Source organism: Pyrus communis, chromosome 7, assembly GCF_041283825.1.
Source record: "Pyrus communis isolate YQ-2024b chromosome 7, ASM4128382v1, whole genome shotgun sequence".
NCBI classification, from domain to species: Eukaryota; Viridiplantae; Streptophyta; class Magnoliopsida; order Rosales; family Rosaceae; genus Pyrus; species Pyrus communis.
Window position 1 is genome coordinate 9,327,828 of NC_142571.1, and position 16,786 is coordinate 9,344,613.

The window sequence follows — 16,786 nt, forward strand, 5'->3', positions numbered from 1 at the left end:
GTTTCATGATTCATCGAAAGACCAATTGAAAATCATCTTGTGTGCAAGTGTGACATGTGTGGAGAAAAACCTTCTAGCTAGCATTCCATCCATATTTTCATCAAATTCGTATTTACAATCTGTTTTTATTACAATCTGTGCTCTTTGTTTTAATTTCGTCAAAACTAAATCCCTCTTTACTTTAGTGTTTCAATTTAGTTAGAAAGTGTCTTAGTTTGTGTTTCTAAGTGTTTTGATTCAATTTATCACCCAAATTCGTCCAAATTAGTGTAGGTGTTCAAAACTGCCCAGATTGTGTTTTTAAGGCAGTTTTGAGTGTTTTGGTGCTGTTTTGAGTCTTTTGGTCTGTTTTAGTGTTTTAGTGTTTAGTTTTGCATTCTTTGAGTCTAGTTTAGTGTTTTAACCTTTGTTTTACGTTTTTGAGTCAGTTTTCAAGTGATTTAGCAATCCCTCATAATCTCCGGTTTAGAACGATCCCTACTTATACATATACTACAATTGTCAAAAGAGGGTTTTAATTTGCATGCTTATATATTTCGCATCAATAATTTAATTAAAAATAATATGGATGTAAAGAGTAAGATAAGTGTAAAGAGAGATTATATGATATGAGTTCAAATAAAAATTTCCAAAATAAAATCATATAAATACCAATACCAAAGCAATTGGTCCGATTCGAGTTAGGTTAGTTTACAAATGCTAAAAAACCGTAACCAAACTAATTCATTACAATTTAATTTTGTTTGTTGCTTTAGCTAAAACTAAACTAAACCGTCATTTAGTACTACGGTAGAGTGATATTCCTCTTTACTTGTAAGTAAAAGATTTTAGGTTTGAATTTTGTAAAATGACAATTCGATACTAAATTAAATAATTCATTGTGTGTCTTAGCCGAACTTCCACACTTTTTAATGCAGTATAATCGGTTTGATCGGGTTGATGTCCACCTTAGCCGAGGCCGGAGGGGAACGCTAGTGCAATTTCATTCCAACTTTGTGGCGGTTTCCTCCCGAGGCCAAGTCAAAAGGGCGCGAAAGCCAAAAAAATTCCAATTTCCCGCTTCTCTTCATCACTTCCATTAAAATTCTCTTTTCTTTTTTTACCTAAAAATTAAAATAAAACTTACATTTGTTTTTTTTTTTTAAGTTTGTCATTACAAAATTTCTAATCCTGTTTGTTTGCCGAGAAAATGAGACGGAAAATCAGCTCCGCTTGAGATGCTCCAAACGCCAGAGTCCAACACAAACTTGAAATGTTAGCTCTCAACTCTCCAATTCAAACCGGAAATCGTTTAATCAAAGCCCGCCATGCCAGAGCACCACCTCACGAGCTCAGAGCAGCAGCAACAACAACCACCGCGACGGTTTACAAGAAGTGCGGCGGAGAGAGAAAAGACAGGGCACAATTGCTCCGTTCTGTCGACCATTGGCCACCCCGCCAGTCCGGAAGAACTTGCTTCGCGATGCCGATCATCCGATGCGACTGCAGACATTGTTCCGAGGCTGTGTTCGATCCCTAACTCTCCAATTTATTTGGCGGATAAGGGACTGGTGTCAGCGGAGGCGGTTTCGGCTTCAGGGGAGTTCGTGCCCGATACAATGCGGAATGGTAATGTGAAGGCATACTCTAGGAAACGGAAAAAGCAGGTTTCGAACAATGCGGGGGTGCCGACGGCGGCGAAAAGGAGATTGCATTTACCAACAGAGAATGGTATGAAACTTTGTGTGTTTCAAATTTTGAATTTTCGTTGCTTTTATTGCAACTTATTTCGTATTAATTGAAAATTGAAATGATATATCAGGTGAAGCAGATGGAAAGTTGGGATGTTTGCCAAATGCTTCTAACCGCGATTTTCTCGAGGTAGTCTCATGTCTACTTTTAAATTCCTCGAAATCGTTAATCTTTTTGTCAAGACGATATTCTAAACTACTGTATTTCACGGGGGAGGGAAATTTGAATTTGGGTGCAAGGGGCAGGCGCGATGCCTTAGTCAACTGACCTAATCGACGTACAGTAGAAGTTGTTATATGTTACCATTTTATTATGCCTGTTGTAATTTCAACTTGGACTTGTGTCTGTGTTTGTTGACTTTTGTTACTTTAACTGTCACAAAATTTCGGGCAGGGTAATTCAAATAGCGAGAGAGCTTTGGTTCCCTTACCTCTTGATTATAATCCTCCCCAGTCTTCAAGTTTTTGCATGACACATTTGGAACATGGGGAGGGCGATGCTGGTGTTCAGTCGAGCAGTTTAACGCATGAAGAAACCCCACCCGACGTACACCATTGTCTTCTCACAATTGGGACAGGTTCTTGCAGCCTGAAGCCAGTTGAAGTTGATAGAGGTATAGCATGCTTCCTAGATGTGAAATTGCCTCTACAAAGTAGTAGTTATGATCGGAAACCATGCCAGGAAGCTGTGGCTGGCAACAGAAGATTAGAAAATGAAACTGATTATACTCTCACATTTTACTTAGAGGAAGACAAGCAAAGCAATATGGATGCTGGCATTCATGATACTCATTCGTGCAAGGCTTCAACGGATCAATTAATAGAAGATGCACAAACTCCGGTGGAAAATAATGTAGAGGAAGGTTTTCCTGAATTTGGGGCAGAAGCAGAAGCTGAAAATTTTGTTCTATCAGTGAAGCTTGGGGAAGCACTAGCAAGTTGCTTGGACTCTAGAAATGCTGTGAACATAACCTTGGACAAAGACCAGAGTATGAAAAAGGCAGAGTCTATGCCCAACCCCATATTAGCTGAATGCCCTTCCCCTAAGAAGCAGTTGGGAAAATCGTCGGGCAAATTGAATGGCTTGTGCAAGAATTTGCCATGCCAAGAACGAGTTCTCATGGAGTCATTAGAATATAATGAACTTGTTAACATTCCCAAACAGGAGAATCAGTGTAAAACTTATCAGAAATCTCGCCCTATGCAACCTAACTTGAAGAGTAGCAAGAAAAAGAACATAATTGCAAAGGAAAACATGGTGGATACTACCTCTTTATCTCCACAGGTAAGTAGTATTATTGAACTGCTCCTTGTGCTTTTTCGGGATGGCTAGTTAAATGGAAGGATCTACATGATGTGTATTGGGTTTTTTGTTGGACCAGCTGGAGAAAATACAACTACCTCAGTTAGACAATTTTATCATAGAGGAAGAAGAAGGTTCAGGTATGCAGAATTTAGTTGTCTGTCCTGTTTATAGATGAATTAAACGTTCATACAATTTTTATTGTTTTTCTGCCATTTATCACGCTCAATCATCCAGGTGGTTATGGCACTGTTTACCGGGCTAGGCGAAAGAATGATGGAAAAAGATTTGCTATTAAATGTAAGAGAAACACATCTCCCACTTGCATTCTGTTCTTGACTGTTTGAGTTTCTTAAACAGATATTTTCTATGATGCTGAATGATGAGAAATTTACAGCTTGTAAGATGGAAAACAATTAGAAATTATGAGAGAAGTCTTATGAGCATTGTAGCTTACAAGTAAAACCAAAATTACTTGCATGACTGTTTGAAAGCTTGTGAATTTCAATTTTGTTTTGACAATAAGCACTGATAAGTCACTAAATACATGAGAATAAAGGTGCCATTATTGATGCTATATTTTTTGCTTGCTCCTCAGATCCTCATGTCAAAGCTCATAAACACCATGTTGATACTGAGAGAAAAATGCTTGAGCGTTTTGGGTAAGTAATAAGATTTCATTTCAAAAAGAAATACGATATGCAAAATTGTAAACTAAAATTTTCTTTTGAAACCAAATGATGCAGGGGTAGGAACTTCATTATAAAATATGAAGGTTCCTTCAGAAGCGGTGATAGTGAGTGCTTTATTTTGGAACATGTTGAGCATGACAGACCTGAGGTACTCATGAAATGCTTCAGTTCAGATTTTTGTATCAGGTTTACGTTGCAACCCTGGATTGATAAGTTGGGATCGAATTAAACCTCTTTTAGCAAAAGTGAAGTGTTTGGAAGAACTATATTTTCAAAGCCTTATTCTAGTTTCATCTTAACTGGTAGGTGTTGAAGAAAGAAATAGATCTATACCAGCTCCAGTGGTATGGCTATTGCATGTTTAGAGCCCTTGATTGCTTGCATAAGCAGGTAAGATTACTACGATTATCGCACATCTGTTTAATATTCTTCATGGATCTAATTTTTCGTTTTAAAAAATGACGAATGAAGGATACCAAATAACCTCAGAGATATCTAAACTTCATTTTACGGTTACAGGATGTGGTGCACAGAGATGTTAAGCCTGGAAATTTCCTCTTCTCTCGCAGGCTAAACAAAGGTTACCTCATTGATTTCAACCTTGCTAAGGTTAGGATCCTTGTATTGCTAGTGCTGCCCCGCTCGTGCAACTTTATTTCTTTCTGCTTTCATTTTCAGTGAACAAATCTGATTGTTTGCAGTCTCTATTTTCTTGTTTCACAGCATTTACTGCAGAAGTACACAATTGGAAGTAAGTTGGTCTTTTAAGCTATTTTACAAGGTGTTGCCTGCGTCATATCTTATTGCAATAGCCATTACTCTGGGAAGTGCAAACACTAAAGCAGATGTCTCGACGTGCTTCCTTCCCAAATTACTCATCATCTGCATTCTGTTGTCTTTATCGTGCCTTTTTTGGGTGTAGTACATGCATTATGTTATGAAATTCATCTCAATTTCATCTGATCAACTGATGGATCTCTACGTTTCTCAGGTAAATCAAAATCAAGTCCTCACGTGTCCTTTAGTCATGTCCCTCTCCCTCAATCTAAATCTGCTCTACTGAACAGAGAAAAAAAGTTTGTAAGAGGTGATCTTACAGATACCAAATTAGGGCAAACAACAGATTCTAAGCAAACTCATGAGCCTCATAAGGATGCAAGGAAGTGGGATAATGATGGTCCCTTGAAAATCTATCCTGATATGGGCGGTGGTGATAAATATAAAATCCAAGGTGCCAAGGGCTCAGGTATGACCTCGGTGAAGGATGTGATAAGCACCAGAACTCCATCTACAGAAAGGGCAAGGGAACCTCTGCCTTGCCTAGGAAGAAAAGAGTTGATCAGCCTGGTGCAGGATGCGGTTCTCGGTCCAAACCATGATGCAAAAAACACTCCTGCTTCCCAAAGGAAAAGGATTGCCGCCCCTCCAGGCAAGATTGACAATAAAATCATCTATACAAGTCCAATGTCTCTGCATTTTACTGGTGGCTCTGTATCTGCCGCCAACTTATTGAAAAACAAAGGTGTGTAAATGGATGGAATTTTTTCAAGTAAGGATACTAGTAATGTGGCTGCTAACTGCTTCAGTTGTCTTTAGCTAATGGGAGACAAAAGAAAGAAGGTTCATGCGTCGGAACCAAGGGATTCCGTGCTCCAGAGGTGATGTTTCCCCTTTGCCCTTATTTTTAGATGCTTTTCTGCTAACGCTGTTATCAAAGTTGAAAGAAATTGAGACGAAGTGAGGTTTTCACAGTGCGTCCTGTTTTTTAGGATGTCTTGCACACAGAATATCTCCTTGTGTCCTGTCTCTGTGAGTCTAATATTTGACTTCTCCATTTTTCAGGTTTTGTTGAGATCTTTGCATCAAGGCCCGAAGGTTGACGTCTGGTCAGCCGGAGTCACCCTCCTTTACCTGATCATGGGAAGAACTCCTTTTACCGGAGAACCGGAACAGTAAATCCTTCGGCTTATTACAAAAATAGGTCGTTACGTTTCCTTTTATGCTCGTGTCCTTACTGACTCACTGACGATATCCCAACCATGGCAGGAGTATAAAAGACATTGCAACGTTACGGGGCAGTGAAGATCTATGGGAAGTGGCCAAGCTGCACGACTGTGAATCCTTATTTCCAGTGGTATCTCTTTTGATTCGATTTTTTTTTCGCTTCTTGTTTTCGGAACAGAAATACACTAAACACTGAGAACCGATACAACAAACACCTCCGAAAGATTCGGAATCAATACGATTTACAACGAAGTTCTTCATTGATTTCGTATACGTGTTCAACACTGCGTTTCTTTTGTTGTATGGTTGCCTTCCCATTGTTTAAGTTTCTGCTACATTGGAAATCAAGTTGTTTCTGATTTTCCCAGGAGTTGCTGGATATCAAATCCTTGCCGTCGATGAAGCTGCAAAGTTGGTGCAAGGCTCGGACAAAAAGAGGTCAGTTTTTCAGGCAAATTCCGAGATCGCTATTCGATCTTGTGGACAAGTGCCTGACGGTAAACCCAAGGCGGAGGATCAGCGCAGAGGAAGCTCTGCAGCATGAGTTCTTTGCCCCGTGCCATGAGAGCTTGATGAAGCAGAGAATGTTCAGGCGTGAGGTTATGAGCACCCAGAATGAGTAAAAATGTCAAAACATCAAATTTTAAAGGAAAGGTCGTGCTGCACGATTATTTTGGAATGCTAATAACAATTCCCTTTTGAATACCATCAATATGTAAATTTTCGAGCATTCACTGTTGTTTCTTTCTTAATCTAGACTATGGAGATAATATACAGCCAATTACTATAAAACTGGGGAAAAACAATTGAGAACAAAGAAACAGATCAAAACTGTTTCCAGAAAAGTTTACGCAGGTAGCGGATCAGACCACCGTCTTTTTACCTCTGACTTTGATCGGACCTCCTTGAGTTTCCCATCTACTCCATAATCCCTCTCCATAACAAGGTTGATCCCTTCATCAGAGTACCATCCGACTCCAATGCAGAGGATGCCATCCTTATTTACATCAACATAGGCAGTGACACCACCCGGTAGCCAAAGCATAGTCACATCTTGCATGTCTACCATCTCTTCTTCTCCAAAGTAAACTGGATTCCCAGGCAAGCTTCTCTTTTTTAGAGTTTCTGTGCAAAGATAGACATATGGAGTGCTATCGTTTTGAGCCATAGACATCTCATCTATCTCCTCACCAAATATTGGAGTGGCACTGACCTCAAATACCTTCCAGGATCCAGCCAACTCTGATGGCTTTGTTCGTTTGCGCTGAGAAAAGGGTTTCAAATCCAACTCCTGGTCACTGTTTATGGTGCAATAGGCATCAAATGAGTTCTCCAGTGACAAAATTGACTGCACAAATTACTTACTAGAAGCAATTCAAACTGTAGAAAAACCTAAACAATACAGAAGTGACTACTAGAAAAATGGACTTTCAACAAATGCTGAAGTAACAATAGAATAAAGATTTCAATTCCAATTGAAGGTCACAATATGCAAAAGCTTTATGGCTGTTAGAGTTGCCCAAACAGAGACTTTTAATAACATAAAGCGAATTCACGTTCCAATTAAATAGTACCAATGTATACAATTTATAACAAATGTCACAAACGTCAATGTGAAGTAAAGTGCAGCTTATGATACCTTTGGTCATGAAGATGGGCAGGGCTATCCCACTGTTCTTCATAAACAGCTACTCTCATTATCTGTATGTTTGAACCACCATTGCTGAATTCTATAGTATGAACGATACGAAGTCTCTTATGGCAACCTTTAACCAAGCACTAGACAAGAAAAGGGTAAGAAACTTAGTTTTTAAGTTAAACAAGAAATGTTCCATTTTTCTCAGCTTTAGTTTGCAAGACCATTTATACCAACCACTTTAGTAAAAGAAAAGGTATATTAATCAATTCCACAATTCAACTAACTAATCAGCGGGAGATCTTTACTCTACTGCACAAGTTAATGATGTGCAATATTGGCTTTTTTATATTTTATACAGACATTGAAATTGCAAGTCCACGAAAACAAAACAATCACCCCCTGTTCATTGGCATGTATGAGAACATGAATTTACCAAAATAGATTTACGCGTGACTCTGAAAATCAACCATGCGTACCATGTAAAACTTACCTGTTCAAATTTGAAAGTTGGTGAAAGGTAATATTGAGAATCATCAACTTCACCAACGGGGATATCAATAGGGCCCCTTGAATAAGATCCATCCTGCACATTATCAATCAGAACATTAAATAGTTGTCATTAGTGTTTATTTCTCTTTCATGAACTCGTTGTTTAAAGGCAAGGGTGTTTCCGAGTAATAAGGAATACACTCTTGAAAACTCTCAAAAAGCTCCTCGATATTAGACAAGATTCACATTTATCAGACTCAATACTAAATAAGTTCTTAGTCATCGTGTATTTGTTGCAAAAGTTGAATATGTACTTTATCTTATAGGCCAAATATTGATGAATCATACATTTTCTAAAATTCAACCTGAGGTGCATGGGACTACTGTAAAAAATGGAATTATAACTCAATAAAAAAGAAGCAAGTAGTCACTTCAAACCTAAAATACAATTATAACTACTTAAGCATTCTCTCAATAGCAAGAAATGATAATATAGAAATGCAAACAGCAAGAAAGTCCAAAAGTCTGTAAACTAAAAATATCATCGCTTGTTCTTGGTACCGTAGCACTAGCTTAGCACGCATTATGAAAAGTCACTGACGTAGGACAAGGATCAAGCATACCTCAAAGAAAACAAGACCAGGTTCCTTGCCCATGAGATCTTCTTCCATCACATCACTTCTTTCAAAGTTAAAAGACCCAAATTGAGGCAAAACACGATTTTTCCCACTTCTGTCAGCATAATTTTTGGGTAAAGCTGCATCTCCAACTTTATGCTGTGGTATTTCACCATAAGGGTTTAGAGTCACCCAATTAATCTTCCTCTGGATTTGAGATGTTGGCCCTCCAGATGAAGATGGAACATCCTCAATGCGAGAAACAGTATAGCAATCATATAGGTGCTCATTCCTGCTTCCGACTTCAATAGGTTCCATTTCAGCAGTGATAGGTGAAAAGACAGCTCCAACCCCCTTCCATATCCCACTGACACTACTAGCAAATGTATTCCACGCTGGTCTTATTACAGGTTCCTGACAGGAAAAACCACCGTTGAGTTAGGTTAACTTTAAGGCACCATAAACGCTGCCTCAAATTTCTGTATAGCAACCACCTACATGAATGCACGCTCGTAGTCAAATTTTCTTCTCTCGTCAGTCCCTCTTCTTTTTCTCCTTGTTCTAGTATTGCTCGTCAGGCTAGGGAGGTGGAGTAACTCTCTTTGAATGCCCATATTCTCACAAAATTTGCACAAATAATTTCCATTTTGTTTATTCAGAAAAATTTCACAAATGTTCTGATTGACGGCAATAAGTTGTGCAAATTTCCCAAGATGTGAAGGCAAAACTTCAAATATAGTTACTCATAGAAAATTTGAAGCAGCATGAGTCTCGAGCACTCTCAAGAGTGCCAATTATCGTCGAATAAAAATCCTTCATTTTACTTGATAACCAACAAGAAGTAGTAAACTAATGTTTTAGCTAGTTCTTAATTCTACTTCTTTCCATTATCTCTGAATTCGAATACAACATATAAAAATTCATGACCAAATGCTGTAATGGAAAATATAGAAGCCACTACCAGAGCATGAGGTATATTTTCTACCAAGTGCCCAATTCCCAACTGTCCTCATTACCAAGTAGCCAATTTCCAACTCTAAACACTCAATTTTCTCCATTATTTTCCAGACATTTTCTCAGCAACCAAACAAAAAAAAAAAAAAACCAAACTCAATACCCCAAAAATAAAATACAATTAAGCAAACAAATAAACAATAAATATTTGAAAATACCTGAGTTTGAAGAACGGTCTCGACCTCCATTAACATAGCACCAGAGACCAACACACTTTTCCCGCCACCGTCATCGCTTCTCTTCCTCCTCACAACCCTCCTTTTGTCTCTTCTCCTCGGGCTTCCCCCTCTCCCCTTATCCTTCGCAGCGAGCTCGTTGTCGATGCTCCAGACATTGTCCGACTTTCCCTTCACATTGAGCAAGCCCCAGTTCCTGGCTCTGCCTCTGCTGTTGGGTACTGGTTTCTTTTGGCACTGGGCAGCGACCTTCCGAGGGTATTTTGGGAAAGTGGAGGGCGGGAAGGAAAGAGAGGTGAAGAGGTTTTGGGCCGCCGCGGAAGAGAGTGTGTGGTTGAACCCCAAGTGGTGGTGAGTGGTGGTGGACAGGCGGAGCGACGGTGAGGACATTTTGGGGATTTAAGTTTTGTTTCATAGAGGGGAAGGCGAAAATAGTGGCAGCGAGCGAGGGAGCAGGGGAAAATAGGGAAACGGAGGATTTTGGGTTGGACTGGTTTGGGCCTGATCAAGTTTTCTTCCGGATCATAAGCGCTGAGCCCAACAGGGATACCGAATCAAAGATGCCAAAACTTAAGGGCCCGTTTATAACGTTTTATAAAGAAAGATTATATTCACACCTTAAATTACTTTTCCTAGACCTTTTTATTATTTTTAATATTTTTTGATATTCTAAAGACCACTAAAACTTAATAAAAAAAATATTAAAAAGTTAAAAGGGTGTGGACGAAGTAATTTAAGGTGTGTGAATATAATCTCTCTGAAAACGACTCATACATTTTTCATTCTAATGATCTGAGCATGTAGCTGGTAGTTTAATCCAAGAATGATTGTTTTAGTTAATTCAAAATGTCATGAATTACTACTTTAGCCCTTAATAATTCACAATTGTAATGTTTGGTATTTGAATGTTTCACCCTTTATATATGGAGATAAAGGTGAGTTTTGCGTAAGACTATGACTTGCTGATAGTAAAGAAAGACCTTATACATGAGGAGCCAAGCAGTATTCCTTCAATTTTATTAAAAAGAAAAGTCTTAAGAGTTGCAAGGGTCTAAATGTAACCCAAAACAAAAAGGCTAAAAGGATAGTTAAATTTTCAAACTATGACAGCAAATCAGCCGTGAATGCTTTAATCCTATTTGGATGATGGACTTTTAAAGTTGTAAACTCAATGTTAAAAATGAACTGCAAAACACAATCAACAAACTACTCAAGCATACACTACAAAGACACATGACAAATGAACTATCAAAATGACATCTTAAAAGTTTTCTAAGACAGCCTCGAACTTACATGCATAAAAAAAATACCATTAGACGGTAATACTAACAGCTAAAAAGTTTTTCTTTTAAAAATAAGCAAAAGGTTGGATTTTCAAACCATATAGCTAAAGTCTATAGTTCCATAAAAAGCATAGGTCTCTCTCTCTTTCGGCACATCCAGGATTAGATAAAGGTATTTGTTCACTAACTAAACGCAAATCCAGTCATATCATGTGCATAAAAAAAAGAATTTATAAATGCACTTATTGTAATTTAGAGATTAGAATTAGATTAGATGGGTTTGTTGCTGTCAAGGTGGCAAATTAAATTTATAGATAAACAAATTCATGCTTTAATTATGTTCTTTTTGGACCACTCCACCTTTTAACATAGTGTGGCTCCACAATGTGTTGTGCATGGTGATGGATTATCTTTGGTTATATGTCATATATTATATGCCCTAAATAAGGTAATTAATTTTAAACAAGAGGTCATATTTGTTATTTTAACTTGCATGATACTCAATCAAGGAATTGTTTATTACAAGACGGTGTCGCACGTAAAGCAATTATGAAAGGAATTAATTTTGCTACCTTGTGTTCACACCATTCAACAAGAAATTTTTAAATCAATCAACTATATTATCACGTAGTGTTATAGTGTTATCAATTTACATGCTAATATATGTAGATGATATGATTGATACATCAATTTTTAGACAACAATAACAACAAAGCCTTATCTCACTTAGTGGGGTCGGCTAGATGAATCTTAGAATGTCATTGAGCTCGGTTTTATGTCATTTCTTCTGTTAGATCCAAGTAGTCCAAGTAGTCCAAGTATTTTCTTACATTCTCTTTCCAAGTCATCCTAAGTCTTCCCTTACCTTTTTGGCCCTAAGCATTTTCTCGTAATTGTGGATGCAAATTTCCGCCTTCTTTTGATTGACAAATCTACACCTACAAAACAATTAACACCTTGATCAAAGACCAAAAGCCTCATGCGCCCACGATGAGTGGAGGTTTGATCAAAGGACCTCCAATGCTTAAGTTAGAAACTTTGAGAGAATGAGTGTTTGGCATTTTCTATATGGCGAAGGGCTTTTTCTAGAGATAAAGTGGGTTCGTGGGTGGCCGGCCCTAGGGTTGTGTTTAAGTGGGAATATTCCAAGATATTTGTGTAAATAATATCTTGGAGTAATTAGGTAAATATCCTAAATAAATGGAATTAGGATTACTTACTTGAAAGAAGTCTTCTTTGATTAGGAAAATATCTTCATTTCTAATCTTGTCCTTTCTCGTGTGCCCACACATCCAACGAAGCATTCTCATCTCTGCTACATTCATTTGGTGTACTTGTTAATGCTTCACCGCCCAACATTCTATGCCATAAAGCATTACTGGCGTTATTGCCGTCCTATAAAATTTTCCCTTGAGCTTTAGTGGCATACGACGGTTGTACAACACACTCGATACACTCTTCCACTTCATTCATCTATCTTGTATTATGTGATTGAAGTCTCCATCCAATTCTCCGTTCTTTTGCAAGATAGATCCAAGATAGCGAAAGCGTTCACTCTTTGGCACTTCTTGATCTCCAATGTCCCATTAACTCATCCATCATCAATGCAAAAGGATATATGGGAAAGCCTTAATGTAACCCTACAATTAAGGGAAAGTTTTTAATTTGTCCTTCATGAGTTCTTACAGTAGTACTTACTCCATTATACATATCCTTTATAGCTTGGATATAGACTACCCGTACTCATTTCTTTTATAAAATCCTCCAAAGAATATCCATTGGGACCCATATCATATGTCAATTTTTAAAATACATAATAAAAATAAATACACGTGCTACAATTTGTGCTATAATTTGTGTAGAATCATAACATTAATTGAATGTCTACAAATTACTATGGAGGAACATTTAAGCTTTTGAGGGAGGAGGATTCTCTCCCCTTCTAATGTCTCTCCCCTCCTCTCCTACTTGAATAGTTACGATTAAGCCACGTCAACATCTTATATTAATTTTTTTTTTTATAAAGACAATAAGACAAAAACCAAAGTGTGAGAGTAGGGGAAAGAAGAGGATGTGAAACAGAGGGAGAGAAAATCTTACTCTGCGTTTGAAGGCACCTCAGGAACCAAAAGACATGTCATAATTGACAACTCATAAAGCTCTTTGTCCAGTAATGAGTCTGAGTGAGTGACATTGCGATCTGAATGATTTTCTTCGTGACCTATAAAGATGGTTTGGCCAGTAACTAGAAATAGTGGAACAATTCTGAAAGAAATGGGTGATACATACATATATATGATACACTTAACTTGAATTATATTGCGTGGTACTTGAAAAGGGGAACACCTTTTTTTGCTTTTGCTCTCTAGCAGAAGGATCACCTCTATCTTTAAAATATTCTTTTATTATTTCCCAACATATATCATATATAGAGAGAGATTATGGAGCCCATTTTTTGGAGAACAACTTGTATTGCACACATATACCGTGGCGATAGCGTTTCATATCAATTTTACAAAGATATGTGAAGAAAGAATAACACATATTCATGTATTATTTGTAAGGAATGCTACCGTAACAGTATACTTATGCCATATAAATTCTTATACATTTCATGATGTAATTATAACATTATATTCATTCCTCTCCAATCATGCTTTTATGCCCAAAGGGGCTTTTGGGCCTTTTGGCTTAATGTGTAAACATAGATTTAGATTGGTTTGGTTTCTGAGGAAGTATGGTTGGATTTATTTTTAAGTCAAATGTCATAATATAATTGGTTTGATTTATTTTTAAGTTTCTAATCAATTGTATTATTACACTTGATATATCGGACTATGTTTCTAACACATTGAAATATCTTTGTAGTTATAGAGTGGCCTGAGAAGACATGGGTCAATGATGATAAATTGTTTTTTTTTATTTCTGACAGAAACTTTTTATATATTATATAATAGGGTGAATTATTGATTTAGTCTCTAAATTATCACCTTAGTGAAAATTAGGTCATTGAATTATTTTTTCGGTAAAATAAGTCCCTAAATTCATTAAAAATTGCTAATTTCATCTCTACTATTATATTCAAAGCTATTTCGTCCAATTTTTCGTCAACTTAAGTCACTTGACGCACTTTAGAGTGTAATACAGTCAACTAATGTCTAATTTACCCTCCAAGTTAACTTCATACACTATTTCTTTATGAAAAATTACCAATTTACCTTCCAATGTGTATCACTTGTAAGTAACGTGACTTAAATTGACGAAACATTTAATATAGTAGCTTCAAATCTAATATTAAGGATGTAATTGTCAGATTTTTATAAATCAAGGACTGATTTTTCTTAAAAAATAGTATAGGGACCTAGTTTTCACTTAGGTGATTATTCATGGACTAAATTAGTAGTTCACCCTATGTAATATTTATAACGAAAACTAGTAATGCAGGCTTGTAAGTAATTAGAACATTATAGTAATTAATTATATAATTGTAACCATTTTAAATATCACAAATTAGAGTGAAAACGATTTTGCATATACTCAATAGTACACTTACTGTATATTATTGATGTCAAAGTTTTGGTGCTGCGTCAATTGTTATGTTAACTGCTTGAAAAAGTGTAAAGGATATGTGTGAAATAGAAATTGTATATCATACATTTTAAAGATTAATTCCATAAAATCTACGATGGGGATATAAAGATGCAGCATGCTAGCAAGATTTTATGAAAGTGTAAAAGATAAGAAGGAAAATAACATTCCCCTCCGTTATGCTAAAGCATTGAATAATCATTTTAATTATTTTATCCAAAGCATTTGGGATCATATCATACAAATACATTTTGTTGAACGAGCTCTTTGAGGAGGAAGACAAGGAGCATATTCGTGCTTTGCCCCTTAGTTATCGGCTTCCACCTTATAAACTAATCTGGCACTTTAATGACCAGGGTATTTTCACTGTTAAGAGTGCGTATTGGGTTGCTTGGGATTCCATTAAGCCACCGGCACTAAGTGCGTCTTCTTCGGCTTCCGGGGGAAGTCCGTTTACTCCTTTATGGAAGGCTATTTGGAAGGCCAAAGTTACGCCGAAAGTGTGGAATATGGAGTGGAGAACTTGTCAGAATATTCTCCCGATGAAAGAGAACTTATCGAAGAAAGGAGTATCATCGGATTTGATATGTGTTTTCTATAATGGAGCCCCGGAGATGGAGGTACATGTTCTCAAGGAGTGTCATTTTGCTAGAGCAACATGGTTTGCGACCCCATGCAACATTCTAGTTAATTTTGTCCCATGTAGTTCGATCAAGGATTGGTTTTTATGGGTGCTACAAACTAAGCAATCTGCCTTCGACTTCATATGCATGGTGGTTTGGCATATTTGGCAGGTGAGGAATGATCGCATTTGGAACGGAAAGCATGAGCCGCCTGGCTTTGTGGACCAAAGAGTCGTGGCGTGGTTGCAGGAGTTCCAGGTGGTGGCTGAACTGTAGGAGTTTTATGAATGAGCAGAGCACAAATCAAAAGAAATCAATAAGATTTTGATTTCTTCTAAGAAAACATGAAGAAAATGAAGGTGCGAAGAAAATGAAGAGATCTCTTTCTTTTCTCTGATTTTATTCTGTTATGACTGAATTGATGAAGCTACAAAATATAGAGTGGGGAGAGAGATATAGCCGTTTGAAGGGCGCACTCACACACCCACCACACATACACACTCACATGCTCATCACATGCTCACCTATAAGTGAGTTGTTATACCATGAGACACACATCTAGCCTATTAGCTTTGATTTAATCTGAGCCCTACATTACAAACTGATGCGAGATTTATACGCACACAAATTAAACCCTCTTTTTATCAATTGTAGTATATGTATAAGTAGGGATCGTTCTGGACCGGGGATTAGGAGGGATTGTTAATCACTTGGATTTGACTAAAAAACGTAAAATAAAGTTTAAAACACTATACTAGACTCAAAAAATGCAAAACTAAACTTTAAATCACTAAGACAAACCAAAGACTCAAAATGCTTTAAAACATAAACTAAATTGAACAATAAGGAAAAAGGGGGGAAGAGTTTTGATTTGACGAAAATTGAAATAACAAAACAAGTTAATAAACTAAGCAGAATGTAAATGTGAATATGGATGATGGAATAAATGGAATGAAGGCTAGCTAAGGGGTTCTTCTCCACACATGTTATACTTGCATACAAGATTGATTCTCAGTTGGTCTTTCGATAAATTATGAAACTCAATGCTCCAAGTTAATTAGGTCCGCTTAAATTAACTTTCAGATTTCCCTAAATTCATTGGATTGAATGGAATACGCATTACAACCAAATTATTCTTAATCAAAGTCCCTAACTATGGAATACGCATGATAGAGACATTCAACAAAGATCATTAAGTTCAATGAAAATTAGAAGTGTTGACGAGGCATTCGTTACTATGGAATACGCATGAAACTTATGCCAAGAATTCGTTTAACGCGATTGTTTATAAGCAACCTCCACTACTTGTGAATATAAGTTCATAACGATTAGGTGAAACTCACTTATATTCTAGCGTCATATTCATGCATGAAAATTAAGCTTGCAATCTCAATGAACATACATAAATAAGTTATCAATCAAACAGTTAAACGAATTGAATCCACAACTTATGAAATTCCAACCAAAAGTAATCAATTCATATTGCAAATATAAACATAGTTTCGAATCACCCCCTAGCTAAAGGGGGATTAGTTCCTCATTACTTTGAAATCAAAGAAACACCTAAACATTCCAACAACTCAAACTTGAATTGTATGAACGTTTAGGCATTCTTCTCTTCCATTCCT

General features: G+C 37.0%; 2 protein-coding genes across 4 annotated transcripts; one reads left to right on the plus strand and one right to left on the minus strand.

Annotated features, from left to right (window-relative positions):
* Positions 1-1,101: 1,101 nt before the first annotated feature.
* On the plus strand, positions 1,102-6,459 carry LOC137734253 (uncharacterized). Of its 3 annotated transcripts, XM_088697994.1 has the most exons (16): positions 1,113-1,710; positions 1,802-1,860; positions 2,125-2,344; positions 2,477-3,015; positions 3,113-3,173; positions 3,271-3,333; positions 3,632-3,695; positions 3,780-3,873; positions 4,032-4,115; positions 4,245-4,334; positions 4,449-4,476; positions 4,717-5,247; positions 5,322-5,383; positions 5,568-5,677; positions 5,772-5,859; positions 6,098-6,459. In XM_088697994.1, exons 1-16 carry the CDS (start codon positions 1,308-1,310, stop codon positions 6,350-6,352), a joined length of 2,751 nt encoding a protein of 916 aa, XP_088554120.1. In that variant the 5' UTR covers positions 1,113-1,307; the 3' UTR covers positions 6,353-6,459. The 3 variants fall into 3 exon arrangements, with proteins under 3 accessions (XP_088554118.1, XP_088554120.1, XP_088554119.1); XM_088697992.1 differs by having other exon boundaries at positions 1,102-1,710; positions 2,125-3,015; XM_088697993.1 differs by having other exon boundaries at positions 2,185-3,015.
* LOC137734683 (dihydroorotate dehydrogenase (DUF3598)) lies at positions 6,398-10,113 on the minus strand. Its single transcript, XM_068473946.2, has 5 exons — positions 9,647-10,113; positions 8,481-8,888; positions 7,859-7,951; positions 7,369-7,508; positions 6,398-7,027 (listed from the first exon to the last, which is right to left on the minus strand). Exons 1-5 carry the CDS (start codon positions 10,052-10,054, stop codon positions 6,577-6,579), a joined length of 1,500 nt encoding a protein of 499 aa, XP_068330047.2. The 5' UTR covers positions 10,055-10,113; the 3' UTR covers positions 6,398-6,576.
* Positions 10,114-16,786: the final 6,673 nt, after the last annotated feature.